Source organism: Ipomoea triloba, chromosome 2, assembly GCF_003576645.1.
Source record: "Ipomoea triloba cultivar NCNSP0323 chromosome 2, ASM357664v1".
In the NCBI taxonomy this organism is placed as follows: Eukaryota; Viridiplantae; Streptophyta; class Magnoliopsida; order Solanales; family Convolvulaceae; genus Ipomoea; species Ipomoea triloba.
Genome location: NC_044917.1, coordinates 17,580,500 through 17,592,053, shown reverse-complemented (window position 1 = coordinate 17,592,053; position 11,554 = coordinate 17,580,500). Strand labels below are relative to the sequence as shown.

The following is an 11,554-nucleotide window of genomic DNA, read 5'->3' as shown; positions in this document are numbered from 1 at the left end:
AGCTGGTTAAGTTGCGGGGTAGAGGTTACTAGTGAAATGGTGTTGTGTGAAGATTACATTGGGATAAAAAATTTTCTACAGATATCACAAACGCTCCGCCAAGAGGTAACGTTCGGAGATGGTTTCACCCTGTAGAGCATATGATTATTTCTGTCCGAGAATATGCTCGATCTCATGTATATGCACGCTTTTTTCAAGACATGAGAAGATTTGGAAACATTCTTTTGCATTGTAGAGTTTATAACATGTAAATATTTGTGTGCAGGGATTTCCAGATTGGTACAAATTTGTAGGGACTTTAATGAACATGTATCAGCAAGTTGGTAATGCTGTACCGCCACCCCTAGCATTTGCACTGGGGAGAAAGCTAAAAGTGGCCATGGAAGGAAATAATTCATAGCATATGTATAGCTATGATGACTTGTAACGTAACTTACTAAGTTACCTAAGCGTATGTATAGCTCTGCCTGAGATACGTAGCTAAACTATCTAAAACAATAGAGAATATTGAGACTACCAAATCTGTTGTACTTAACAGGTGTTGGTGTCTGTTTATGTTGTTCGTTTTCGTTTCGTGGCTTCTAGATAAGGGAGAATGCAGAGCCGATTCCTGAGCAAGAGCAGGCTAGGCGACCTGCCTAGGGCCCACATATATATATATATATATATATATAGTTAATTCCATAGTCTCAATGTCATTCTATTTTTAGTCATTTTTTTCAAAACATCCCATTTTGGCCCTAGTATTATTTTGGCATTACCATTTTTGGTCCTTTATCAACAAAATTATTTAAATTCTCATAAATACAAGAGAATTTCGGTCTTCAAATAGGAATTTTTTCAAAAAAGTAAAAATAAAAATATAGCTGATCAACACAATTTGTAAATAAAATATCAAAATGCCCTTGTATTTAACGTCATTTGAACAATTTTGTTGACGAAGGACCAAAAATGGTCATGTCACAATAATATTAGGACCAAATGTGAATGTTTTAATAAAAAATGACTAAAAGTGGACTACCAGTCTACCACCTATAAATAAGTGGACTACCACCTATAAATTTAGGACCAAAAATGAAATTAACAATATATATATATATATATATATATATATATATATATTTATTTATTTATTTATTATTTTATTTATTATTTTATTTATATGTGTGTCTTTATTCTGTGTATGAAAATTAATATAATTCTAAAAACTAAATATAAAATAATTTTAAGAAAATCTTCCTAATTAATTTATAAAACTAATTATTCTAAAATATTCCACTAAACAATTATTGATTCCTGCCCTGCCCACAACATAGTTTCTCTCAATTCTTTTTAATACCCATCTCCGATGTGTAGATCGTAGCAGTTCCTTTCAATCTCTAGATTGAATCTTGCATAAAAGTTAACTTGCATACTATGTTTGTCAATAAATTAAATTTATATTCTATGATACAAATTGCCGGATTTTAATATTTACGAAATCCTAACTGTTTAACGCAAATGTAAATTCGAAAACACATGCATTACACTTTTGTATAAGCATTTCATAATGAGGTGTATCTTAATCCGTAGTCGTTAGTATATTTGTTGGATTCGCTAATTTAATTTCCCGTTTGCTACAAATTTAATTTGGTTGAATTTCTAGGAAGACTTGTGCAGTAAAGCTAATTTCTAGATTTCACCTAACAATTGTACCCTCTTATTGAAGCAGAGATAGGATGAAGAGCTCTCCGACAAATGAAGGCAACCGGTTGACTCTCTGACCATTAACGACGGTAACTGTCACTAGTACAAAAATGACCATAAATATAAGACAATTTAGGTTTAAATTTAAAACACCGGAAGCGTAAAGTGAGGCGGTAACCTTTTTGTAATTAAAAGTTGACTAATTAATTAATTAATTTATTTATTTTTAAATGCCGGACAAATTGCATCCGAAGTATATATCCACTTTGGACACAGATTGTCGGTCGCGTTCCACAATCTGCGTCCCAGTACCCTACTTTGGACGCAGATTGTTTTCCTTTATTCTTTTTTTTTTTTTTTTTTTTTAATTTATGGTTTTAGATCCAATCGTCTTCAAATTTTCATTTCTGCACCACACCATCGCCGCACGTCACAGCTTCACATCATCTTCCCACCACTCACCACAGCCTCCGCTGCCGCCCCACTGCGTTTGGCATCGGATTCGCCGCTCGCCGCCGGTCTTCACTGCGCGACGCATGCCGCTGCCCGCCGTCGCCGCACGCCCCTGCCCTCCATCCCTGCCGGTCTCCACTACTGGCCGCTGCTCGCCGTCGCACGCCGGTCTGCTCTCCCTCGTCCGTTGTCACATTTTTGTTAATATTCTTCAAAGGTAGGCCTTATGTACATCATTATACTGCCTTCTACTTCAAATGGATATGCTATAATTCTTACTGTTGTGGGCAAACCGGTTTGGTTCATAACAAGAAGAAACAGAAGGCTTCTTGTTTCCTTTTCCACTTCACTATTTTCTTAATTATTTTTAGTTTTTCAGTTTTGCTGACAAACACTAAATCCTTCTTAGAGATATGTGGCATTACCTGTACATTTTCTAATTAAAAAAAAAAAAGTAGAATCGTGAATCTATACTTGATATCCAGCAATCAGCATAGACAACTCCGGGCGCAGATGAACTATTTTGTACTTGGTTTTTTTTTTTTTTTTATCACAAATCTTGTAGTGGAATAGAAGCATTCTGTTGGTCTTCTTGGTTTGAGTCAAACTATGCAAAACCTAGACTCATTTTACTTCAGCTGATCACTTTACCCAGTTCATACACTCGAGAAGTGGCGGCGCATTTCCTTATTCACCCAAAAAGAACAACAAGGTAGTTAAGATAGTTACCCATTGCAATTTTGGCCTATGATCTGGGTCAGCTACTACATATTCACAGAAGAAAGAATGCTCATTCATATAAGGAAAATCCATAAATACAAAATCTTTCTTTGTCCAAACTGCACATTTCCCCTTCACTGCTGTGACATGCACTATTTTTGTCTTATCACTCCAATATATCTGAAAGCTCATAACATATAAGTGCATTTAGACAACATATATATTTCAAGCTAAGAGAAACCTCATTCTAACATGCGAAATCTTGATCCATACAAATAGCTAGAATAAAGAATGTATGCAGATTAATTAAGGTTACTGTATGGATGTCGGAGAGGTAAGCATCCATTGCATTAAAGTCTTCAAGTTTGTAAAACCTTCTGACTGTGATACTTACTTCGTTAGGGTTGAGTTGTGCGGGTGAAGAAGGCATATCCATAGACACAAACTGGCATATTACATATGCTTTTGGCATCGAATCCTTGTCGTCCTCGATGACACTTTGGTTGCCATTCTGGGACTCCTCGAAATGGGAAGGACTAATGTAGAGAAAGTCGAGAGCTTCGTAGTGAATCCCTTGATATGTGAAGTTAATGGTGGATTCACTGTACCAGAATGTGTTATTTTCTTCCTGGGATTTTCTTGCTTTGCAGGAATGGCGATGTCCGTTGCTCAGTCCTATGGATTCAATTTTTAAACTAAATAACCCACCTTTGTGGGGACAGTATAGGTTTCGGCAAAAGTATTCTGTCTCTTTGTCTTCTTCTTCTTTTTTGGGCTATGGTTTTGGTTGGATTTTAACGTCCAACGATTTTGTCACGTTGGAGGGATGGAAGTCGAGGCAGTCCTCGGTCAGGCACAACTCCTTCTTGTGAGCGTTGTTACCGAGGACTGTCTCGAATGCCCCGACCATCACTCGTCGATAATGGACAACCTTTGTCCTGTCTGAGGATTGAAACATGTATTTCACGAAACAAATGGTGGAGTGCCGGCCCTCGTGAGACTGGTTGACAAGCTAGCACGACGGAGCCGGGGAAACCAAAACTCCATTGATGGACACTCCGGAGTAATAAAATGGATTGTTGCCCTCAGAAGTTACCCCGGTTGCTCGGGCAATCCATGAAACCTCATTTCTACTACTTGTACTACCCGCCCATTTTCTGGGAGATTAATAATACGACATCCATTTCTTGTCATTAACTTTCTTTGATCAGGCTAGCATTTTGTTTTTTATTTCATTGTCGGTTTTAGAAGTGGAGAAATACTACGGTAGTTATACTGTGGACCATGGGTCATGGCTGATACTGTAGTAGTGTTGAACGGATACTACAGTTGTGTTGAACTGATATTGCAGTTGTGTTGAAAGGGAACTGCAGTTGCGCGGAACATAGATCGTTAGGGAACAGCAGTTGCGCGGAACATAGGTCGTTTCATCCGTCTGGATACGCTATAATTCTTACTGTTGTGGGCAAACCGGTTTGGTTCATAACAAGAAGAAACAGAAGGCTTCTTGTTTCCTTTTCCACTTCACTATTTTCTTAATTATTTTTAGTTTTTCAGTTTGGCTGACAAACACTAAATCCTTCTTAGAGATATGTGGCATTACCTGTACATTTTCTAATTAAAAAAAAAAGTAGAATCGTGAATCTATACTTGATATCCAGCAATCAGCATAGACAACTCTGGGCGTAGATGAACTATTTTGTACTTGGTTTTTTTTTTTTATCATAAATCTTGTACTAATTTAGATCGTATTTATTTAATAATGATCTATTTAGTCAAAGATTTGAACATGCATGGTTATATACTGCAAAATAATTTATCAAAAAATATAAGTATCACGGGTTTCCACACTTTTGTTCTTTGTTTTGTATTGAAAGGACTTCAATTTTTGAATCCATATTTTCTCAATGAATTTTATTTTTCAAATTTTAAGCATTCTGTCAAATTTTACACTGAATTTTATTTTTCAAAATCTAAGTTTTATGTCAGATTTTGCAAAATCATGTTTATGAATTGTATTTTTCTTGTTCTTCTACTTATTGAATCCAAAACAAATTACATGAAGTGTTCAAAAATTTTCAAAAACATATTTAAAATGATATTTCAAGTTATATGCATATTAAGATGTGTGTAACTTTACAATGGCAAACAAAGTTATAATAGAATTGTCTTTGTCATCCTCAGCTTGTTTTCTTTCTGATCCTATATGTGTTCTCCCTATTTTTTAACATCTATAGAACATTAGAACCCTAAAGCACTGTTTTGCAGGTTTAAAATATGAATATTTACTAAGTCTTATTTAAGCACTAAATGAATTTGTAATTATTTGTATCACTAAATTATGTTCGATTAATTAATTTATTAATACATTATAAAAATTGATAACTTAGAAATATTATAAAATGTATTTTAAACTTTATTTTATTATTAATCACTAAACTGTGTTAGATTGATATATTAAGAAAAATTATAAAAGACTTTAAATTTGGGATTGCGATTTATTTTTATTGGGTTTGCTTTTAATATTGAAAATTATTAAGATGTATACCTATCCTCAGTAATTTAGAGAAATCAAAACTCACATAGTTGTAATTATGCTAGCATTACTAGTTTGATTACTATTATACAAAATAGTGATTATATCATGATGACTTATTTGTAGAATTCCTTTGAATATGGTAGGTGTATCGTCAAACCTAAAATATCTTTTTAATTAAGTAAATTATGTTGTGCACACAATATTTTAAAATCAATTTTTTTTATTGTATTTAAGCCATTTAGCACATTTTCAATCTATAGATCTATTGTTGGAAGAACCAGAAAATTAAACACTGTAATTTATTTCTTAATTGAAACTCATTTAGGCCAAAGTTTGGGCACCTCCGTGCCTGCGACAGTTATGGGCCTAGGTCGTGCCTAGATCCGGTCCTAGGCCAATTTCAAGCTGGGCCCTGGACTTTTTCTAATAAGACTAAGACGATCCCGATCAAAGCTAATCCCAGTGAAGCCCTTATCCAGTTTTTTAGGGTAGGTTTAATCTTGGACTAGAATCCACAATGCAAGGTGAATAAGGTGAATCTTGGTCCATGGTATAACAATTGCACCTATAGGGTATGTGTATTTGTAGTGCCTCCTATAGCAGATCTATAAAAAAATTGGTATATTCCTACCATTCTCATGAAACAAGATTTATGCTTGTCATCATGTGTTTGTCACCTCATTTTTTGTAGTTTCATTTCATGGTTGAAAATTTTGTAAACTTATTTCATGTTATTTGATATATTATCATTTTTTTTAGTACTACTAAATTTTAATTTTAGTTTTTTAAATATAGGGACTATTTTGCCCCGGGCTATAAAATGTTTAGTTAAGATCATTTTGATAATAAGCAATTTGATCTGTTTTACCAAGAAGGTCTACAGTTCGAGTCCGTATAGCCCTACTTATATTTATTATAACAATAAAAAAGAAATTATAACGATAAAAAAAGAAAAAATCATCTAAAAATTGTCTCATTTTCATTTCTTCACTATTTTTACGTGTTAATAACTCACAACTGGTTGGTGTTGGTTAATCAAAATCAATTTATTCCTATGAGTTCACTCAGGGAAATCTTATAAGGCAGAACCAAAACCAAAAAAAAAAGAAAGAAAAAATGGATATCAATGGACTCAGAAAAAAAAATCAAGTATAGCTAGCCATAAGTAAAAGTAAAAGTTCAAAATTGGATTCAATCAACATCCATGGATGAAACAGTAGTTGTTTCATGATAGTACATTAGTGCTAATATTTTTAAATATTTATATTTTTTTTGTATAATGCATTGTCTGCATTTCACAAGATCATACTAATCAACAAGGAAAAAAAATTGTTTTTAATATGGACGTTCGCCCACATAGTTGCCTGGAGGGTAATAGTTGCAGGTGACAAACATCCAACCAGTTTTGCACGTAGCCCTAGCACAGCCAATACTCGTGGTGTCACGCCAAACCACCTGCGTATAATGGTGGCACTCTCCGCCAGTGCAAGAATTCGACGCCTGGTCATAGTATTTCTTCTCATCCATCCACAACTTCACGGAATCCGCCGGAGACAATTCGGCAGAAGCCATTGCGATGTTTTCTCCATATGGCCCTTGTGAGTGCTGCGCCGCACAATCAGCAGACCTCTTGGTGGCATAGGATTCAGCGAAGTCTGCTAAGGTGGTGTTCCACTTAACCGGTGGAGCGCCAACCGTTTCTCGGGCCGCGTTATGTGCAGCAATAAACCCTTTAATGCACTCAGAATCACAGGCGGCCTGTCCAAAAGATGGCTGGGCAATGGCGACTAAGGCAATTATGGCAATAGAGACCTGCAGAAAAGAAAACTCCATTTCCTTTTTATTGTGATTTGCAGATCAGATGCAATAAAAAGGAAAAGTAAGAGGAAATGGAAAAATGTAGTCTTTCTGCAGAGATGCAATATAATGACCATTGGCATTGGGTTATAAGGTATTTATAGGAATGTATGTATCCTAAAAGAATGGATATCTTTGAATAATTTCTATGGCCTACAAATACAATAATAATGGTGACCTCACAAATATTGATCAATGCATTTAATAAGGAAACACAAATATTTCTGGGTAGAGTATCTATAGGAAGAAAGTTAGGTAGGTAGGTTGAAAAAAATTGGTTCTGGTGACAAGTAAATGTCTAGGAGGGGTGAATACAAATTTTTTATTTTACAAAAATACACAAAAAGTGTACAGCAAAAAGAATAAACTTGCCCAATCTAATTTCAAAATCTCCATTTCCACTTATTTTGAGATTGTATATATATTATAACACGATTTGGAAATAATTAATCTAATTTCAGAATCTCCATTAATCCCCTGGTAACTTTGATGCAAACAGCAAAAAAAGATAAAGATTGGAAGCTTCTCAGACAGCCAAGACTGCGAGGCAGGCATGGGCTGATAATCATACTCTAGTATCCTAGCCTCAACGTAACTCATCCACCAGGTTTAATGAATACATCTTTTGAAACCTCTTTTCTTTCAAACCCTTAAGCTCTACCAACCACTTACTTTATCAAATTAAAGCTTTTTAGTTAAGTTTGCCGAAAATTCACATCTTAACTTCTAACAGATAATAAGCTTTATTGGTTCATCTCACTATAAGATCTATTAATTTAACTCTTTTCCATCTCTACTGTTGAAAGGTCTATTGATTTGTGAAGCTCTATCATTTTAAGTTCTTCGGGAACTAGGCTCTGTTGTGATCATAAGATTTTGATTGTAATTTGATTCTATGTCATTCCCCTATTATTGGTTGTTCGGCTACATGATTGAATCTCAGTTGTTTGAAAGCTCTTCTATGATAAGTTTTTCTCGAAATGTAGTCTTATGTTTTCCATCTTTGGTGCTTGCATGTAGCCCTGGTTCTTGACATTTCTAAGTTATGTTTTGCCATTTAATAAAAATTTTTAAGTAATAAAAAGTTACATAATATTTGGGAGAATGCTTAGGGGTTCTTCACCAACTGCATTGAAGTTAGGTTTATTTAGCGATATATTCATTTTAAAATCATCTGTATTAATGATTTTGAAGAAGTTTCCGAACTGAATTTGTGTAGTCACTAGTATAATAGATATAGATGTTTATAAATTAAATTGATCCATAGAAAAGGAATTAAACATACTATTATTGTTCAGTGCGATGTACGATACATTTTATAACAATTGTTTTAATACTATAGTAATTAAATAAATCATTAGACAATTAAACAGTAGTTGTTTAGGGAAAAAGACATTTAAGTATCTTAACTAATTACATGATTTCACTAAATATTGGAATAAACTTAAATTACATGTTATACATTATTGAACACTTCATGGTTCACTAAATACGTTAGTAGTTGAAGTAGTCATTACTTAGTAATATTTTCAACCCATTTGAATTTCTCACTGTGGAAGCAGCAACATACAATTGGCAATAAACAAATACTGACTTCTTAAAAGTGACCCAACATGTGTAAGTGTTTGACCTTGACTCTTGCTAATTGTCATTGCATATGACAACATTAAAGAGAATGGTCTTCTTTGAAATTTGAACATGATACACTAATTGACACTAATAAAATAATAGTATTTTATTAACACATTAATACTAATAATATTATTAACACATGTGGACAACAATACTCTTACTAATAATAATAATAATATTATTATTATTACTTTAAATTTTAAAAATTACAGCATAATAATAATAATAATAATAATAATAATAATAATAATAATATTATTATAAGAAGGCCGGTCAACCCCTTTTCCATATCTGTGTTCACTCTTCAAACAATCCATCCATTTCCAGTAACTTCCCCATCTCTACGCTTTCCGTTTCGCAAGTTCGAAGCATTTTAGCTCGAATAGTCCACCATATATCACAGCTCAACAATTATTCTCGTGAAGCGAAAGAATGTATGGTCGTATGTATGGCTTAGTTTGATGCGAACCTGGTTGGTCCAATCTTCTCTTCACACTCTAATTTAGAAAGGATTTTTTTTAAGAATGATTTATTAGGTTAGGTGTAATCAATTTGTAGGTTTAATTTAGGTTGGGTATATTGTTGTTTTTGAGTTTTGATGGATAGCGTGTAAGACATTTCTCTAATACAAATATATTATATATTGTGGGCCTTAATAATGTGGTGCAAGTGGACTAGACCCAATTAATTTATAGGTTGGATTGGACATCTAGGTTTTGTCCAATGCACCATTATGCCTATATAAAGCTTGTATTGATGGGATGTAGGACAGACAATCATATAGGACCTATAGTTATGGTACTCATACTATTCAAAAATATCAGTACACCATCTAGGGTTCTGAGTTAAGTGTGAGACAAAACGACTAACACCTTGCAGATCTACAGTTCAAGAGGCAACACAACAAGGTATCAATTATGGCTGGAGATCAACACGACTTATGCTTCCGCTACTACGAGTTAAGTTTCTCGTAGATTCATTCTCTATGATTAGACTGTATTTATGATCTTACATTTGGTATCAAGAGCCTTTATTAATCTCTGTCTGGTTGATTGTATTGCCTAAAAATCAACATTAATTTCATATATATTAAGTTTTGTATATGATTTTTTTGGACTTTTGAAGTTTAATATTTGGACTGCTGAATTAATTTTGTCATTAAGAAATTCTAATTTCGTTTTTTAATCGCGAAATTATTTTTTTTCTTTTTCGGCGATCGGGTTAAAAGAAAAAACCTTGTTTCCCTCCGTCGCCGTTGTCTATTGAGCCAAGCTTGCGAGCAAGACGGAGCATCACCGGATTTGGTCGCCGGTTACCGACGACGACGCTACATGGTTTCCTCAACGACACAACAGGCGAGGGTAGCCGACTGCTTTGTTTTCCCGCGACTGCTTCGTTTTTCCGACGATGGGTTGTCGCTGTTCTTCAAGCTCCAATTGACGTCGCGGCTGAGGGCGGTTGGCGACGGCCATTGGCGCTGTAGAGAAGCTGTTGCGGCTCCCCGGCGACGTACCTGCTTCCTTCTCTCCTCCAGTAGATGCCACCGGCATTTGCTGTTGCGGCTCCTCAAGTTCTAGTCGACAACGTTACCGCTGCAACTAGGTGAACCGGCGACTGCTCCCCTTCTTCCCTGGTTAACGACGACGGTTGCGCTAGTTTGGTGACGTTGGAAGAAGACGAAGAACCTACGTACTGGTACATTCATTACCAAAATTTGCAATTTCCTTTTTTTCTATATTTACCATATATTTGTTTGCCTTATTTAATACTTAATTACATATTAATCTTTGTACATGGTAATTATGTGGTTTAAATATTGCCATGTTATAGTAACCTTGATTAATATTATATATTATTTTTGACAAATGGTAAATATATAGTAATATTATACATATTAATTTTGGTAAATGGTAATTATTTGGTTTAATATTGTCATATTAATATTACCTTAATTAATATTGTATATTATTTTGGCAATGGTAAATGTATGGTAATTACTTGTTTTGGAATATTAATGCCCTTTAGTTTTTCCTTCATTGTGGTATTAAATTCATAATTAAATTATTATTAATTTTTGAACAAATTATTAAGTCTTAATTTGTTTGAATTTTAATTTTAATATTGATATTCGGTTTAAATTGTATTCAGTGTTACAATTTAAATATTTAATTGTGGAGTTTGAGTTCGTAATATGCATAATCTGAGCATGCTATACATGTTTTTTAATTGCACTAATTATATTATTTGATTGTTATAATTATGCCTTTAGAAAAGCATGTTCACTAAGATTGAATTTAGAGCCTTCTAGGACTGAATTAATTGCTTATTATGCATGATTTAGTACCTTTAGGTGAATTTAGTGCCTTTAAGAATAGATTACGCATATTCTTACTCTTTCAGTCAATACTCCATTCGTACTTCTTTTGGAGGATTTCAAAGCACATAAAGTACATAAAACTCTTCATAGTACTACCCTATTTAAAGCCTTATCCTTAGATGAATCTACATTTATATAGATCAACCAAACGATTTTACTTCAAATATGAGAACACATGATTTAGGAAAGTTTCTTGGGGAGGAATACTAGTTCCCTGGTGTGACACCCCAACTCTTCACAAGCTGAGATAGCTAAAACTTAACACAAAAGCTGCCCATCTCAACCATAAA

General features: G+C 34.0%; 1 protein-coding gene across 1 annotated transcript; it reads right to left on the bottom strand.

Annotated features, from left to right (window-relative positions):
- Positions 1–6,560: 6,560 nt before the first annotated feature.
- Positions 6,561–7,306, bottom strand: LOC116011385 (basic form of pathogenesis-related protein 1-like). The gene has a single exon (XM_031250944.1). The coding sequence runs from the start codon at positions 7,229–7,231 to the stop codon at positions 6,734–6,736; it is 498 nt and encodes a 165-aa protein (XP_031106804.1). The 5' UTR covers positions 7,232–7,306; the 3' UTR covers positions 6,561–6,733.
- Positions 7,307–11,554: the final 4,248 nt, after the last annotated feature.